Here is a 15,516-nt window from a genome sequence, read left to right on the forward strand (position 1 = left end):
TGTCATTCACAACCAAGCTGCAATGTTTTTTGTGGGAACTATCATAGATAATGCCACTGTACTGTAACATTCTTACTAACACATTTACACCATATTTGCAACATTCTGACTATTATGGTTAATGCCACATATCTGAAACTTCCGTGAGGCTCAAAAGATGGTGCAGTTTAACCTTGCACTGACTGGAGTCCTCTAACTGTAGAGCCTGGGCTGAGTCCAATTGCTGAGTTTGGGTTGTTGATTGACCCTAAGCCTGGCTGGTCAAGTAAATTCTGTAAATACTTATCCAAGGCCTTAAATTTCTCCACTGTGCACTACAGTGTTTCTCATGGTTGCAGGCGATATTTTGAATAGTCCGATGCCCTGAATGTTCATGGTGCTTACTCTTTTTGTGCTTATTGGTATTTATCTGATAGTCTTCCATGCCTATCATGTCATTAGGGAACTACTTTTGACTGTAGGATGGGAACCATTCCTTCTGGAATTTATCAGGTGTAAATTATGATAAACCTCTCCAGACCCCACACACTGGAGAGTACAGTCTCAGTAATTTCAGTTATTCCCAGTGGGTTCAAAGTATGATAAAAAAGTCTTTGCATACTTTCTAAGTGTACAAATATGAAGATCCTAAACAGAGATGCTAGCACATGGCAGTAATCTATTTATGAGAACATTAATGCTCTTAAGAGTGCCGTCACTCGCTTATCCTCTCGTCTTCAAGTCCACAATATCCAGCCTACTGGATATTGGAAAAGGTAACTGTTGCCTCGTGTTCGACATAGTAAGGTCTTCAGACAGTACTCAGAGGTCTTTCACATTGTTCAACCATGATATAAGGGTGTCTTGTCTGTCAAGTATTCTGTATTGTCTTTATTACTTCACCATCTCCATACTAGAAAAGTTAAAAGATATTCTCCACAGAAAAGCAAACTCTGTTTGGTGACCCAGAGGAAGAGTCTCCTTTAAGAGCCTGTTTATAACTTTTTGATATCATACTCAAGTATGATCTGCAAAGGGGGATAGGAAACTAAGACATGTATGTGCATTAATGTCAGATATGAGAGTGAAGAACAGAATGGGTGTGAGCTCCATTACTTAAGGAACTGAACTTTGTCTGTACAGGCACTGGTAACAGCCTGTAGTATGCAATGAATAGTTGACAAAATTGTGAAACTGATATAAATTGTTTTGCAGTTTCATGAAAGAAATGTTGCTGGAATATTCCTGCAAGTGCTAACAATGCAAGTGAAAAGTCATCTTCAGCAAAGCCTTATCCTTAACAGTGGACAGAATGGGGTACAATATCATCGAGGACCTCTCATTCCTAAAACATCCATTATTTTCTTGCTCCGATGGGGAAGTGTAGCCTTAAAGTGGCAGAAGCCCCATAAAACAGGTACTGGGGTTCTATAATAATCTAAAATGATGATTAAAGCACAGAGAAAACGTGCAGCAATTCAACTTACCAGGCCTCTTGACCATCTAAGTTGTTTTTCTAACGAACCATTCTTTAAGAAAATATGAGTGTCAATATCAGGCAACTTAATAGCAGCACTACAAGAAAATCAAATAAGCTGAATGGTTACAATAGGCTACTCCAGATCAATTTCAATTGTCTGATGCAGTGCCTTGAGTAAAAGCCCTCTGACCTTACAATGAGTGGTATTTACTGTCCTAAGCTAAAGTACAGGACCATGGAACTTCTCTTTACTGAAATTCCTCACTTTACCAAGGACTCCCTATCACAAGAGAGGAAAAGAGCTTAATTGACTGAAGAAGCCAGCTTCAAAAAATTCGAAGATTTGTGGATGTTGCATAATTATGGCAATTGTAATCATTTATGTTGCAGGTCAGTGGCACTATCGACACTAGTACTTATGATTCATGAAAACAACAAGTAGGCTAATCCTAGCTTTATACAACAAATAAATGCATCCCTGCAAATTTTTTTACCTGTTTCATGTGACATGAAGCTAATACAGTACACACAATGTAGATAAGACTCCATCAGATGCCTACCTATCAGTGAGGGTCGTGGTAAGGATTGATAAAGAATCTATATCTCAATGGGGCCTGAAAGACCTATGTCATACAACAAAAGATAAAAACCTTACAAAACCATTACTTCAAATATCATATACAATATCTTTACATTCCCTTCACCTTTGATGAGTTTGCATGAACTAATTTTTCATATTTAAAAACTGTTACTCAGTATTTCCATTACAAAGGTATAGGTATTAAATCAACTGAAAAAGTCATTAGTTTAATATTGCCTAAGTTATATTAATACTATAAAAATATAATAAATAACAAAGTTCAGGACCACAGACAATCTATCACGCGTAAAAAATTTTCTCCACTCAAGATAAAAAAAATTATACCAGATAACTACAAAAGTCAAAGCCACCTCCTTTACAAAATCAAAGGATATAAGGCAGTTTTGCTGGATCTGAGAGAGCACATCCTAAAACATAAAGAAAGCCAAGGTAGGCATTTAGCTTAGCAGTCCTCTTTGGTATCGGGCCTTTGCTAACTGTTCTGAAATGCTTCTCTAACCTAAATGCCTCAGGGATGGTAATGAGAGGAAGGAAAAGCATAGCAGAATACTTCATACCCCAAACAGCAAATATTGTATATGGTGCAAAGAGAAAAATGGCATACAAAAGTTCAGAGGCTGTTAAGCCAATAAGAATAGCTAATGTGACAATCCCAGCACGACTGTCAGACTCCAAGTCTCGTGTATTATTTGAGTGGAGGATTGCTTCGGTGTTCAAAGCAAGTGGTACAGCATATAATATGGTGGCCCACTGGACATGTCCTGCCTGAACCATGTAAGAGAAAAGAACAGTCATAGGACCAAATAAAATAAGAATCAAAACATCACCTAGTGCAATATATTTGAATCCTACCCCACCAGTGTATAAAAAGGAACTAGAAAGTCCTCCAAAATATACAAGTGCCAAGTGTTCAAGACGTGCAGTTGTTACCATTGTCAATATAACAAATCCTGCACACCCAACTAAATACAAGATGACGCCAAGTGTTACAATCTCATCCTTGGAAAGTAGTTGGTCTACTAAGGTTCGATCATCACTCTTCTTGCTATCTATTCCTTTCACATAATCAAAGTAAGTGTTAACAACATTACCAGCAGCATGTACTGACAGTGCTGTAAGTGCTGTTGTAACAAGTGCAACAATATTAAATTCTCCTGTGGCCTTATGAGCTAAAATGCATCCTAACAGGACCGGCATTAAGGAAGCACTGAAGGACCATGGTCTTAAGGCAAGTACGTATGCTGATAACTTCATGAGAGGGGAGCCCCTTCGCTTCTCTACTGGTGCTGAACTCTTGCCGTTCATCATCTTGTCCTAGAAGCCTGAAAGTAAATCAATGATTTTACACAAAACCCAGTGCTCTTCTGGCAATGCAGTATATCATTATATTAATTCAAAAATTTAATGTGATCAGAATGATCTATTAGCAGAATTGTATACCGGTACCCTTACTTTCATCTCCCATGTATAATGGAGCAATATCTGCACATTTCCAATCGTTCAGGATTGCCTAAGTTATGACTTTCATTATGATCTGTAATGGTTAAAAGCTGGGTAACCTTGCCAAGAGGTTTCCCATAAATTGTACAAAAATATAGTCTTTAAATTTTCTGTATCTCAAAATGAAATGACAAAAATACACTTATGTAATGGATATGTACACATAAATCAACTAAAACTTCTATATGACCGTGGCATAGTCATGAGGTACAGTATATAATGTACATCTTCCAGAAGAGTGTGGAGACAGGTGGGCATTATTCACATCTTCCATTTCCCATAACAAAATATAAGAAATACATGTAAAAGTATAGAACATACACCAATAAATTGGCTAATAATTCTCTTACAGCTAAAGTATAGATATAGATCACTGGAAGTGGGTAGGTGATGGAGTAAGGATGAACAAGGGTGTGCATCAGCCGTTAGTATTGCTCGAGTGAGAACCTAAACTGCCCACATATTTTTATGGCTACTTGGCTCAGTGATGACAAGTAGTCATAAAAATGTCAAAATACCAGCAGAAAGGTTTTAACATTAGTGCTAACATGAAGCCTTCCGTTGTCATTTCATTGCATTATGCATGTCAGTCTGAGAATGGGGGTCAGTGAATGAGGCCATTTCATCGTCTGTAAGAGACGCTACCTCACTTACATGAAAAAATGACAAAGAAATAATAGAAAAAAAATAAAGGAACCTCCTCAACCTAATGTAGGTCAGGTTAGGTTTGACTTCATCTAAATATGTCGTTAAATTTGAATCAGTTTTGATAAGATAACCCAAAACTGTTTCTGTCATCTTCGTTAGTTTCAGAAATAAGCTTAATATATTTATTTTTTATCTTTTAAGCCTTGTCCTTGTTAGTCGACCTTCTATATCTATTTTAACTAAGACGTGACCTTAACTGACTCTGATATATAGAAACATATATTTTTTCTACATTTATTTGATGTGATCTTTATCGAAACCTTTACGTATTTCCATATGCCACATTGTCATGTCATCTTCACTACAGTTTCAGGAGGGATCCACCTTCAGACATACAGAGTTAATCATGAAGCTTCTGCAAGTGTACGTGACAACCAAGCAAATCTCTCTGGGATGTTAGCCGCATCTCTCCATCCTATTTTGGCTAGAGTGCCACCATCTAGTCTCATACATTAAATCAACTGGAACACAGCATGTCGTACCTGACACTCCACCTTGATTCAGAGTCCTGCCCACTTTATTGGGCACTACACCATGTGGGAGTGACGTGTACAACCTCACACTATCAATCCTACATAGTGTGAGGAATGGAGATGTATCACTCTCCTCACAATCTACCACCCTCACACATTAGCCACTATCCTCATAAATTACCGGTACAAAATAAATTCAGACGACCATTACCAGGGACTGGACTGGAATATTTCCCTTCCCACAGATCTCAGTCCTAATCTTAACCTGTGCACATTTCCCTACTTCATGACCAGTGAAGGATATGTCGTAAACTACTCTCCAATCTCACCCTTAGTCATTATATAAGACGGAATGAGCATTTAAGTTGGTATGGGTTAGACTGATGGGGACTGGGCGTCTTCCTCAACCACACATGTAAACATAACAGGCCAACATGTACACATTATATCCTACATTAACCAATGTCTATATCACATTGATTATAATTTATTATTTTAGTGTAAAATATAAATTTTACTTTTTTAGTAGAGAATATACTATAGCTTTGGGATTTTATTTTAAGATAATGGTGAAAAAATGAGTGTTGGTAAAAGGAAAATATTTGATAGATGTCTCTTGATGGCAGGTTATATTATAAGGAATTTTGATCTTTTTTACTGATTTGTATTATCTAAATCCTTGAATTTGGAGGAAAAATGTAAACTACGAATGATATCGGACAAGCGTAGATATCTCGGCAACGTTCGATCGCAAACACGTCCAACAAACAGTTCAGTTAACGAACAAATTTTACATGGTAAGACACACATGACTTCCTTATCTATTTCTCTTTATTTTTAAGGGGGATGCCAATGGATTATAAGCTATTCAGCAGAGTACAAGATTTACCAGTGGCCAAAGCTTCATCGCTTCACGTGGTTTGCTATTTCAAGCACTTCCCTTTGAAGCTATAGGTCGAGATATTCATAGGAGCAAGCACAGTATATGTGTCTAATTTCTACATCATTCTCCTGTATGTCTATTCTCATGGACATTAACCTTTCTCTTCTATCTCCTCATCCTCAACAAACATCTCGTTAGAGCCTTCCAGACGCGGCCTGTTGTACAACTCCCTGGGAGTCTCAAGTGTTTATTTATATTTCCTAGAAACTCTTGTGTTCTTATATTCTCTAGTTTAATACACAGGTATCTATCTATCAAACCATCCCCAGCCAAGGGGATGAACAGCTAGGTTGCCTATGAGTCGACTGCGTTTTCTATTACCGGCGTATTGAGACTCAGGCAGCAGGTGCTTCCCATTCTCAAGTTCATGTAAAATACCTGAAAGTTTTTCATTTCAGGTAATTGTGAATAATGAGAGACATGAAGATTGATGATAGGGTGTGTTCAGGGAAGGTCGCATCGTTGTGGTCAAGGGAGTACAAGGTATATCATATGTGGAACCTCTTCATCCCTAAATCAAACTGCTTTCCCTCCATCAAGCCTGTTCTCAGTTATAATAATTATTTGCTTATGAATCCTCTCTGAGACGGTGGAGCCTCATTTCATAAAGATGTCATACCATCGGATTTGCATTTTAAACTTTTTTTTTTTTTTTTTTGCAAGTGCCGTTATGCACAGTTTACATGCACAGTCCAAGCTAACCATCCATCAGCCTTACATTAATGTACATCATTATTAATGGGCTTCCCATGGTGTCTGGTTACCTGGTAATTACAAGTTAAGAAGGGTCGATTTGCTGGATACACAAGCTGATGTACCCATGAGCCACCACTCATGACGTCATCACCCGGGATGCTCAACCCTCCCTACATCATTATCATGACGTCATCACCCGGGATGCTCAACCCTCCCTACATCATTATCATGACGTCATCGCCTCCTCCACTCACACGGACCTTTCCCTCGCTTCACCTTGATAACGACTTTTCCCCTATTTTTCGTTACGTACATTTACTTTGTAACCTAATGTAAACGGTTATTTATTTATGCTAACCAATTGCAATAGATATCCATTAAACAGGGTAGATAGAGACACTTTTCTCACACTGTTATGTTGTGCTGTTTGACGCCTGGTCAGCTCACGGAGGCCTTACCTCACTCTGCACGGGTTTATACACTGAAAGTTCACGCATTTTCTTTATTCTTCTGCTTAAATCATTCCTGCTTTTCATATATATATATATATATATATATATATATATATATATATATATATATATATATATATATATATATATTTTTTTTTTTTTTTTTTTTTTTTTTTTTTGCTGAGTCAGTTGGGAAGTGAGTCAGTTGTTGTTCGCTGATGATACACCGCTGGTGGCTGATTCATGTGAGAAACTGCAGAAGCTGGTGACTGAGTTTGGTAAAGTGTGTGAAAGAGGAAAGTTAAGAGTAAATGTGAATAAGAGCAAGGTTATTAGATACAGTAGGGTTGAGGGTCAAGTCAATTGGGAGGTAAGTTTGAATGGAGAAAAACTGGAGGAAGTAAAGTGTTTTAGATATCTGGGAGTGGATCTGGCAGCGGATGGAACCATGGAAGCGGAAGTGGATCATAGGGTGGGGGAGGGGGCGAAAATCCTGGGAGCCTTGAAGAATGTGTGGAAGTCGAGAACATTATCTCGGAAAGCAAAAATGGGTATGTTTGAAGGAATAGTGGTTCCAACAATGTTGTATGGTTGCGAGGCGTGGGCTATGGATAGAGTTGTGCGCAGGAGGATGGATGTGCTGGAAATGAGATGTTTGAGGACAATGTGTGGTGTGAGGTGGTTTGATCGAGTAAGTAACGTAAGGGTAAGAGAGATGTGTGGAAATAAAAAGAGCGTGGTTGAGAGAGCAGAAGAGGGTGTTTTGAAATGGTTTGGGCACATGGAGAGAATGAGTGAGGAAAGATTGACCAAGAGGATATATGTGTCGGAGGTGGAGGGAGCGAGAAGTGGGAGACCAAATTGGAGGAGGAAAGATGGGGTGAAAAAGATTTTGAGTGATCGGGGCCTGAACATGCAGGAGGGTGAAAGGAGGGCAAGGAATAGAGTGAATTGGATCGATGTGGTATACCGGGGTTGACGTGCTGTCAGTGGATTGAATCAGGGCATGTGAAGCGTCTGGGGTAAACCATGGAAAGTTGTGTGGGGCCTGGATGTGGAAAGGGAGCTGTGGTTTCGGGCATTATTACATGACAGCTAGACTCTGAGTGTGAACGAATGGGGCCTTTGTTGTCTTTTCCTAGTGCTACCTCGCACACATGAGGGGGGGAGGGGGATGGTATTCCATGTGTGACGAGGTGGCGATGGGAATGAATAAAGGCAGACTGTGAATTGTGTGCATGGGTATATATGTATGTGTCTGTGTTTGTATATATATGTGTACATTGAGATGTATAGGTATGTATATTTGCGTGTGTGGACGTATGTATATACATGTGTATGGGGGTGGGTTGGGCCATTTCTTTCGTCTGTTTCCTTGCGCTACCTCGCAAACGCGGGAGACAGCGACAAAGCAAAATAAATAAATAAATGAATATATATATATATATATATATATATATATATATATATATATATATATATATATATATATATATATATATATAATAAAATCTAGCTAAAAATAAAAAGCCTCCGCGATCGTAAGAGGCGAAAATAAACGTAACAGAAGATGGGTTGCTACTCTGAGCTGCTCGGATGACGTCATGAGAAGGGCGGGGCTTTTGTAACCAGCAAAATATGTGACGCGTCCAGGCCCCGCCTTACTCATGACGTCAGCAGGGTATCTTAGAGTAGCAACCCTACCTTATGTTTCATCCGGTATTTATCGCCTCTTACGCTCACGGAGGCTTTTTATTTTTAGCTAGATTTTATTATCTGATGCTCTGTACATGCCTTCACCCTCTCAATCAATACCCTCCCATATAATTTACCAGGAATACTCAACAAACTTATACCTCTGTAATTTGAGCACTCACTCTTATCCCCTTTGCCTTTGTACAATGGCACTATGCACGCATTCCGCCAATCCTCAGGCACCTCACCATGAGTCATACATACATTAAATAACCTTACCAACCAGTCAACAATACAGTCACCCCCTTTCTTAATAAAATTCCACTGCAATACCATCCAAACCTGCTGCCTTGCCGGCTTTCATCTTCCGCAAAGCTTTTACTACCTCCTCTCTGTTTACCAAATCATTTTCCCTAACCCTCTCACTTTGCACACCACCTCGACCAAAACACCCTATATCTGCCACTCTGTCATCAGACACATTCAACAAACCTTCAAAATACTCATTCCATCTCCTTCTCACATCACCGCTACTTGTTATCACCTCCCCATTTACGCCCTTCACTGAAGTTCCCATTTGCTCCCTTGTCTTACGCACCCTATTTACCTCCTTCCAGAACATCTTTTTATTCTCCCTAAAATTTACTGATAGTCTCTCACCCCAACTCTCATTTGCCCTTTTTTTCACCTCTTGCACCTTTCTCTTGACCTCCTGTCTCTTTCTTTTATACTTCTCCCACTCAATTGCATTTTTTCCCTGCAAAAATCGTCCAAATGCCTCTCTCTTCTCTTTCACTAATACTCTTACTTCTTCATCCCACCACTCACTAGAAGTGGTAGAGGATGTGTGGATCAGGTGTTTGCTTTGAAGAATGTATGTGAGAAATACTTAGAAAAGCAAATGGATTTGTATGTAGCATTTATGGATCTGGAGAAGGCATATGATAGAGTTGATAGAGATGCTCTGTGGAAGGTATTAAGAATATATGGTGTGGGAGGCAAGTTGTTAGAAGCAGTGAAAAGTTTTTATCGAGGATGTAAGGCATGTGTACGTGTAGGAAGAGAGGAAGGTGATTGGTTCTCGGTGAATGTAGGTTTGCGGCAGGGGTGTGTGATGTCTCCATGGTTGTTTAATTTGTTTATGGATGGGGTTGTAAAGGAGGTAAATGCAAGAGTCCTGGAAAGAGGGGCAAGTATGAAGTCTGTTGGGGATGAGAGAGCTTGGGAAGTGAGTCAATTGTTGTTCGCTGATGATACAGCGCTGGTGGCTGATTCATGTGAGAAACTGCAGAAGCTGGTGACTGAGTTTGGTAAAGTGTGTGGAAGAAGAAAGTTGAGAGTAAATGTGAATAAGAGCAAGGTTATTAGGTACAGTAGGGGTGAGGGTCAAGTCAATTGGGAGGTGAGTTTGAATGGAGAAAAACTGGAGGAAGTGAAGTGTTTTAGATATCTGGGAGTGGATCTGTCAGCGGATGGAACCATGGAAGCGGAAGTGGATCATAGAGTGGGGGAGGGGGCGAAAATTTTGGGAGCCTTGAAAAATGTGTGGAAGTCGAGAACATTATCTCGGAAAGCAAAAATGGGTATGTTTGAGGGAATAGTGGTTCCAACAATGCTGTATGGTTGCGAGGCGTGGGCTATGGATAGAGATGTGCGCAGGAGGATGGATGTGCTGGAAATGAGATGTTTGAGGACAATGTGTGGTGTGAGGTGGTTTGATCGAGTAAGTAACGTAAGGGTAAGAGAGATGTGTGGAAATAAAAAGAGCGTGGTCGAGAGAGCAGAAGAGGGTGTTTTGAAATGGTTTGGGCACATGGAGAGAATGAGTGAGGAGAGATTGACCAAGAGGATATATGTGTCGGAGGTGGAGGGAACGAGGAGAAGAGGGAGACCAAATTGGAGGTGGAAAGATGGAGTGAAAAAGATTTTGTGTGATCGGGGCCTGAACATGCAGGAGGGTGAAAGGAGGGCAAGAAATAGAGTGAATTGGAGTCATGTGGTATACAGGGGTTGACGTGCTGTCAGTGGATTGAAGCAAGGCATGTGAAGCGTCTGGGGTAAACCATGGAAAGCTGTGTAGGTATGTATATTTGCGTGTCTGGACGTGTGTATGTACATGTGTATGGGGGGGGGGGTTGGGCCATTTCTTTCGTCTGTTTCCTTGCGCTACCTCGCAAACGCGGGAGACAGCGACAAAGTATAAAAAAAAAAAAAAAAAAAAAAAAAGATTTTATTATATATATATATATATATATATATATATATATATATATATATATATATATATATATATATAGGAACAAAGTGCAAATGAACACGCACCTTCATAGAACATAAAAAGCTCCAACTGCCAGGATGGAAGGAACATAGGACCTGTGTGCAAGCATTTGAATCGTTAACCTTCCATTGCCTATCGGTTATCGTTCTTTTACTCTTGCTTTACTTGTTTATTTGTATTTTGATTGTATTTTGGTTTCAAACAAATTATTGTGCTCTTAACGTGTTTTTTTTTTTTTAATTTTCCAAAAGAAGGAACAGAGAAGAGGGCCACGTGAGGATATTCCCTCAAAGGCCCAGTCCTCTATAATCTATACGAAAAGCAGGAATGATTTAAGCAGAATTAAGAAAATACGAGAAATTTCAGTGTATAAACCCGTCCAGAGCGAGGAAAGGCCTGCGTGAGCTGACCAGGCGCCAAACAGCACAACATAAGGTAGGGTTGCTACTCCAAGATACCCAAGTGACGTCATGAGAAGGGCGGGGCCTTGACGCGTCACATAGTTTGCTGGTTACAAAGCCCCGCCCTCTTTATGACGTCACCCGGGTAGCTCAACTGAAATTTCATGCATTTTTTCCCCGCCTGAACTATTCCGGTTTTCCAAATATATATATATATATATATATATATATATATATATATATATATATATATATATATATATATATATATATATATATTGTAAGTTATTATGCTGGTAAATGAAAGATGTGGTGAAACATTGCGATAGTTAGTAATACTAAATGGCTTTAGTAGATTGCAAACCTCGAGAAAAATATGAAAACCGTGATTATTAGAAAATTTGTAGAGTGAGTAATGACGCGACCTGCACCCTCCAGCAGACGGAAGGTAACAACATTATTACTATTTATCATCTGTTTGGCCATTATGTTTTAACGGATTTTTGTGATATGTTCAGTGATGATCATGATATTTGATCGGATTTTTGTGATATGTTCAATGATGATTGACCGTGAAGTTTCAATGGATTATGAGAGAGTAATCGAATGCTATGTAGGTGTCGGGAGCTGTCGTGTGTGTACGATCGTTGAGAATTGGTTCAATAAATAACGGTAATGAATATCATGAACCAGATGGTATAATCTGAGTATTATCATTACCATTTAAGTTGTACAAAATCACAGTCAATCAAAGCAGGTTGGTTTTTATGCATAGCAGCATGATCTAGTGAAACTATCGAATTGGTGGCAGATGGGCTTGTTATATATACCCTTGTGTGGTGCAACCCGGCCTCAGGGATCAGTTCTTGCCCAGCCATGCTGGAGGCAAGACATATATATAGAGTGTGTGATAATAATGACATTAATCGTACCAGACAAATGTACTCGCTTCTGGGTAATGTATCAGTTATTGGTCGGTCGGACACATTACCCATTCCTACTACACGGGGAAAATCTCTCTGTAAGTGATTTAATTTGAAAAGAAACATTAAATCAAGTGTGTTGAAACATCAGACATATTCAGATGTAACGAAACTATAACATTTTTCTGGTTCGATAATCAAGTGATTATATAGGTGAGCTCATTTGACGGTATTAGGAAAAGGTTGATTTTGAGTGATTAGTAAATGATATAATGGAAGTGTTAGTACATTATGATAATATATCAAGACTAATGATCAGTACGTGGGAAACTAACAACACATAACGATAATACTGACTGCAATGTGCTGAAATAGTGCAATATATAATATGATAATATATAGCTTGAGTATAATGCATAAAGAACTCATATGCATATTCTGAAGATAGTATGATGATTTGGAAAATATGTAAAGTGATTAATATCCTGAGAATCACGTCAGTGATGGCCGACCGTGGAAAGGTAAGTAAGTAGCAAGTTGATCATCATCGTGTTTGACCATGGCTTATCAAGTGATTGTTGGTGATATGTTAAGTGGTGTTTAGCCATAATGTTTTTGCTAATCATAGATAGTATGTCCATTGGTGTTTCGGTTGATTATAGGCGATATATCCAGTGTTGCTGACTATAAAGTTTCATTTGAATATAAGTAATATTTCTCATGTCATGTGGTCATGATATTTCTATTTACCAACGTGTTTGACCATGATGTTTACATGTGTTGTACATCTCGTGTTGTTTGACCATGATGTTTACATGTGTTGTATATCTCATGTTGTTTGACCATGATGTTTACATGTGTTGTATATCTCATGTTGTTTGACCATGATGTTTACATGTGTTGTATATCTCATGTTGTTTGACCATGATGTTTACATGTGTTGTACATCTCGTGTTGTTTGACCATGATGTTTACATGTGTTGTATATCTCATGTTGTTTGACCATGATGTTTACATGTGTTGTATATCTCATGTTGTTTGACCATGATGTTTACATGTGTTGTATATCTCATGTTGTTTGACCATGATGTTTACATGTGTTGTATATCTCATGTTGTTTGACCATGATGTTTACATGTGTTGTATATCTCATGTTGTTTGACCATGATGTTTACACTAACTGCAGATCATTTTTCCAATGTTATCTGGTCATATTTCGATTCATCAACATGTCTTGCCATGATGTTTCAACTGAGTATAGGCGATCAATCCACTGTAGTTTGACCATAATGTTTCAATGACTTATAGGTGATATGTCAAGATATGTTTGGCTATGAGGTTGAGGGATACTTTACGATCATATTTCAGCTGTTTGTAGATAATATAGGATGAAAAGACTGAAGGAAAGTTCATATGATGTGTTGGCTCGTGCGAGACAAGTCCTTCGTACACTCAACCGTAACTACATATTGTAAAACTGATACCAGACATAGAGCAACCATTACCTGTTGACATAACACGACCAGTACCCAGTCAGGCTACGTAATGGTGGACACCACTGTTAAAAGTTCAGTGAAAGGTTGAGTGAATTTCTCGATATTATTTTCGTAACATGACTTACGATTTGCTCTAATACAATTCCGTAAAGAATTGGACTTAATTAGTAATGCATAATTAAAGTGTCATTTGTTCTGTAACCTGAGCTAAAGTTTGGTGGAACATATATATATATATATATATATATATATATATATATATATATATATATATATATATATATATATATATGTGTGTGTGTGTGTGTGTGTGTGTGGTTTCGGGCATTATTACATGACAGCTAGAGACTGAGTGTGAACGAATGGGGCCTTTGTTGTCTTTTCCTAGTGCTACCTCGCACACATGAGGGGGGAGGGGGATGGTATTCCATGTGTGGCGAGGTGGCGATGGGAATGAATAAAGGCAGACAGTGTGAATTGTGTGCATGGGTATATATGTATGTGTCTGTGTGTGTATATATATGTGTACATTGAGATGTATAGGTATGTATATTTGCGTGTGTGGACGTATGTATATACATGTGTATGGGGGTGGGTTGGGCCATTTCTTTCGTCTGTTTCCTTGCGCTACCTCGCAAACGCGGGAGACAGCGGCAAAAAAATATATATATATATATATATATATATATATATATATATATATATATATATATATATATATATATATATAATTGAATATCATCCGTTCCTAAGAAAGTGGTAAAATGTCGTCAATGCAGCAGCATAAATCAATTCGAGGACGAGTGAGTGAGCCAGCCAGCCAGGAAAGGCCTTCGTGAGCGGAAGAGGCGCCAAACTGCAGATCATAAGGATGGGTTGCTACGCTGAGCAACCCGTGTGACGTCATGACAAGGGCGGGGCCTGGACACGTCAGCTAGTTTGCTGGTTAAACTACGTGACGTAACCAGGCCCCGCCCTTCTCATGACGTCACTTGGGTATCTTGGAGTAGCAACCCTACCTTATGTTGTGCTGTTTGGTCAGCTCACGCAGGCCTTTCCTCGCTCTGGACGGGTTTTATACACTGAAATTTCTCGTATTTTCTTAATTCTGTTTAAATCATTCCTGCTTTTCATAAATATATATATATATATATATATATATATATATATGTATATATATATATATATATATATATATATATATATATATATATCAAACATCTTGAGAACGCAATTATTATTTTTTTGAAACTCATAAATGGAAACAAAATATTGTAGAGAAGGTAAATGACAGAATGGATACAAAGATAAAGATAAAAGAAGGAAATAAATGTGATCATGAGAGAATAACATAAATATAACTACTCGAAATGACATAGAAATTTTGAACACTTAAGTGTTTCAAGATGAATAGATAATTGAGGTAGATAGAGATACAGACAGAAGCAAAATAGAAATTGAGTCTTGTGAAAGGATTTTAATGAGACAAATGAAGCAAAACAAGAAAAAATCAATAGTTTTATATATACGTAAGATTATGATATTTATTCATTATGTTTATAGATTTTGATTATATCTGTTGATTGATTTTTCTTTATGTATATTTGATATCAATATAGTCCGTTTTAATAGATATATGAATAATTTCCCTTATATCTATTTCCATATCCTTATCTCTTTTATGCATATACTCATCATATAGAGAAGGAGAAGGCATATGATAGAGTTGATGGAGATGCTCTGTGGAAGGTATTAAGAATATATGGTGTGGGAGGCAAGTTGTTAAAGCAGTGAAAAGTTTTCATCGGGGATGTAAGGCATGTGTACGTGTAGGAAGAGAGGAAAGTGATTGGTTCTCAGTGAATGTAGGTTTGCGGCAGGGGTGTGTGAT

General features: G+C 38.3%; 2 protein-coding genes across 2 annotated transcripts in view; one reads left to right on the forward strand and one right to left on the reverse strand.

Moving 5' to 3' along the window:
• Positions 1 to 2,253: 2,253 nt before the first annotated feature.
• Positions 2,254 to 5,167, reverse strand: heix (UbiA prenyltransferase domain-containing heix). Its single transcript, XM_071685212.1, has 2 exons — positions 5,071 to 5,167; positions 2,254 to 3,382 (listed from the first exon to the last, which is right to left on the reverse strand). Exon 2 carries the CDS (start codon positions 3,366 to 3,368, stop codon positions 2,424 to 2,426), a length of 945 nt encoding a protein of 314 aa, XP_071541313.1. The 5' UTR covers positions 3,369 to 3,382; positions 5,071 to 5,167; the 3' UTR covers positions 2,254 to 2,423.
• Positions 5,168 to 12,068: 6,901 nt separating this feature from the next.
• The window catches only part of LOC139761191 (uncharacterized), a 52,589-nt gene continuing 49,141 nt past the window's right edge, over positions 12,069 to 15,516 (forward strand). Inside the window, exon 1 of the mRNA XM_071685215.1 lies at positions 12,069 to 12,650. The gene's annotated coding sequence lies outside the window, so the exon portion shown is untranslated. The remainder of the gene's footprint in view (positions 12,651 to 15,516) is intronic.

Source organism: Panulirus ornatus, chromosome 39 (assembly GCF_036320965.1).
Source record: "Panulirus ornatus isolate Po-2019 chromosome 39, ASM3632096v1, whole genome shotgun sequence".
In the NCBI taxonomy this organism is placed as follows: domain Eukaryota; kingdom Metazoa; phylum Arthropoda; class Malacostraca; order Decapoda; family Palinuridae; genus Panulirus; species Panulirus ornatus.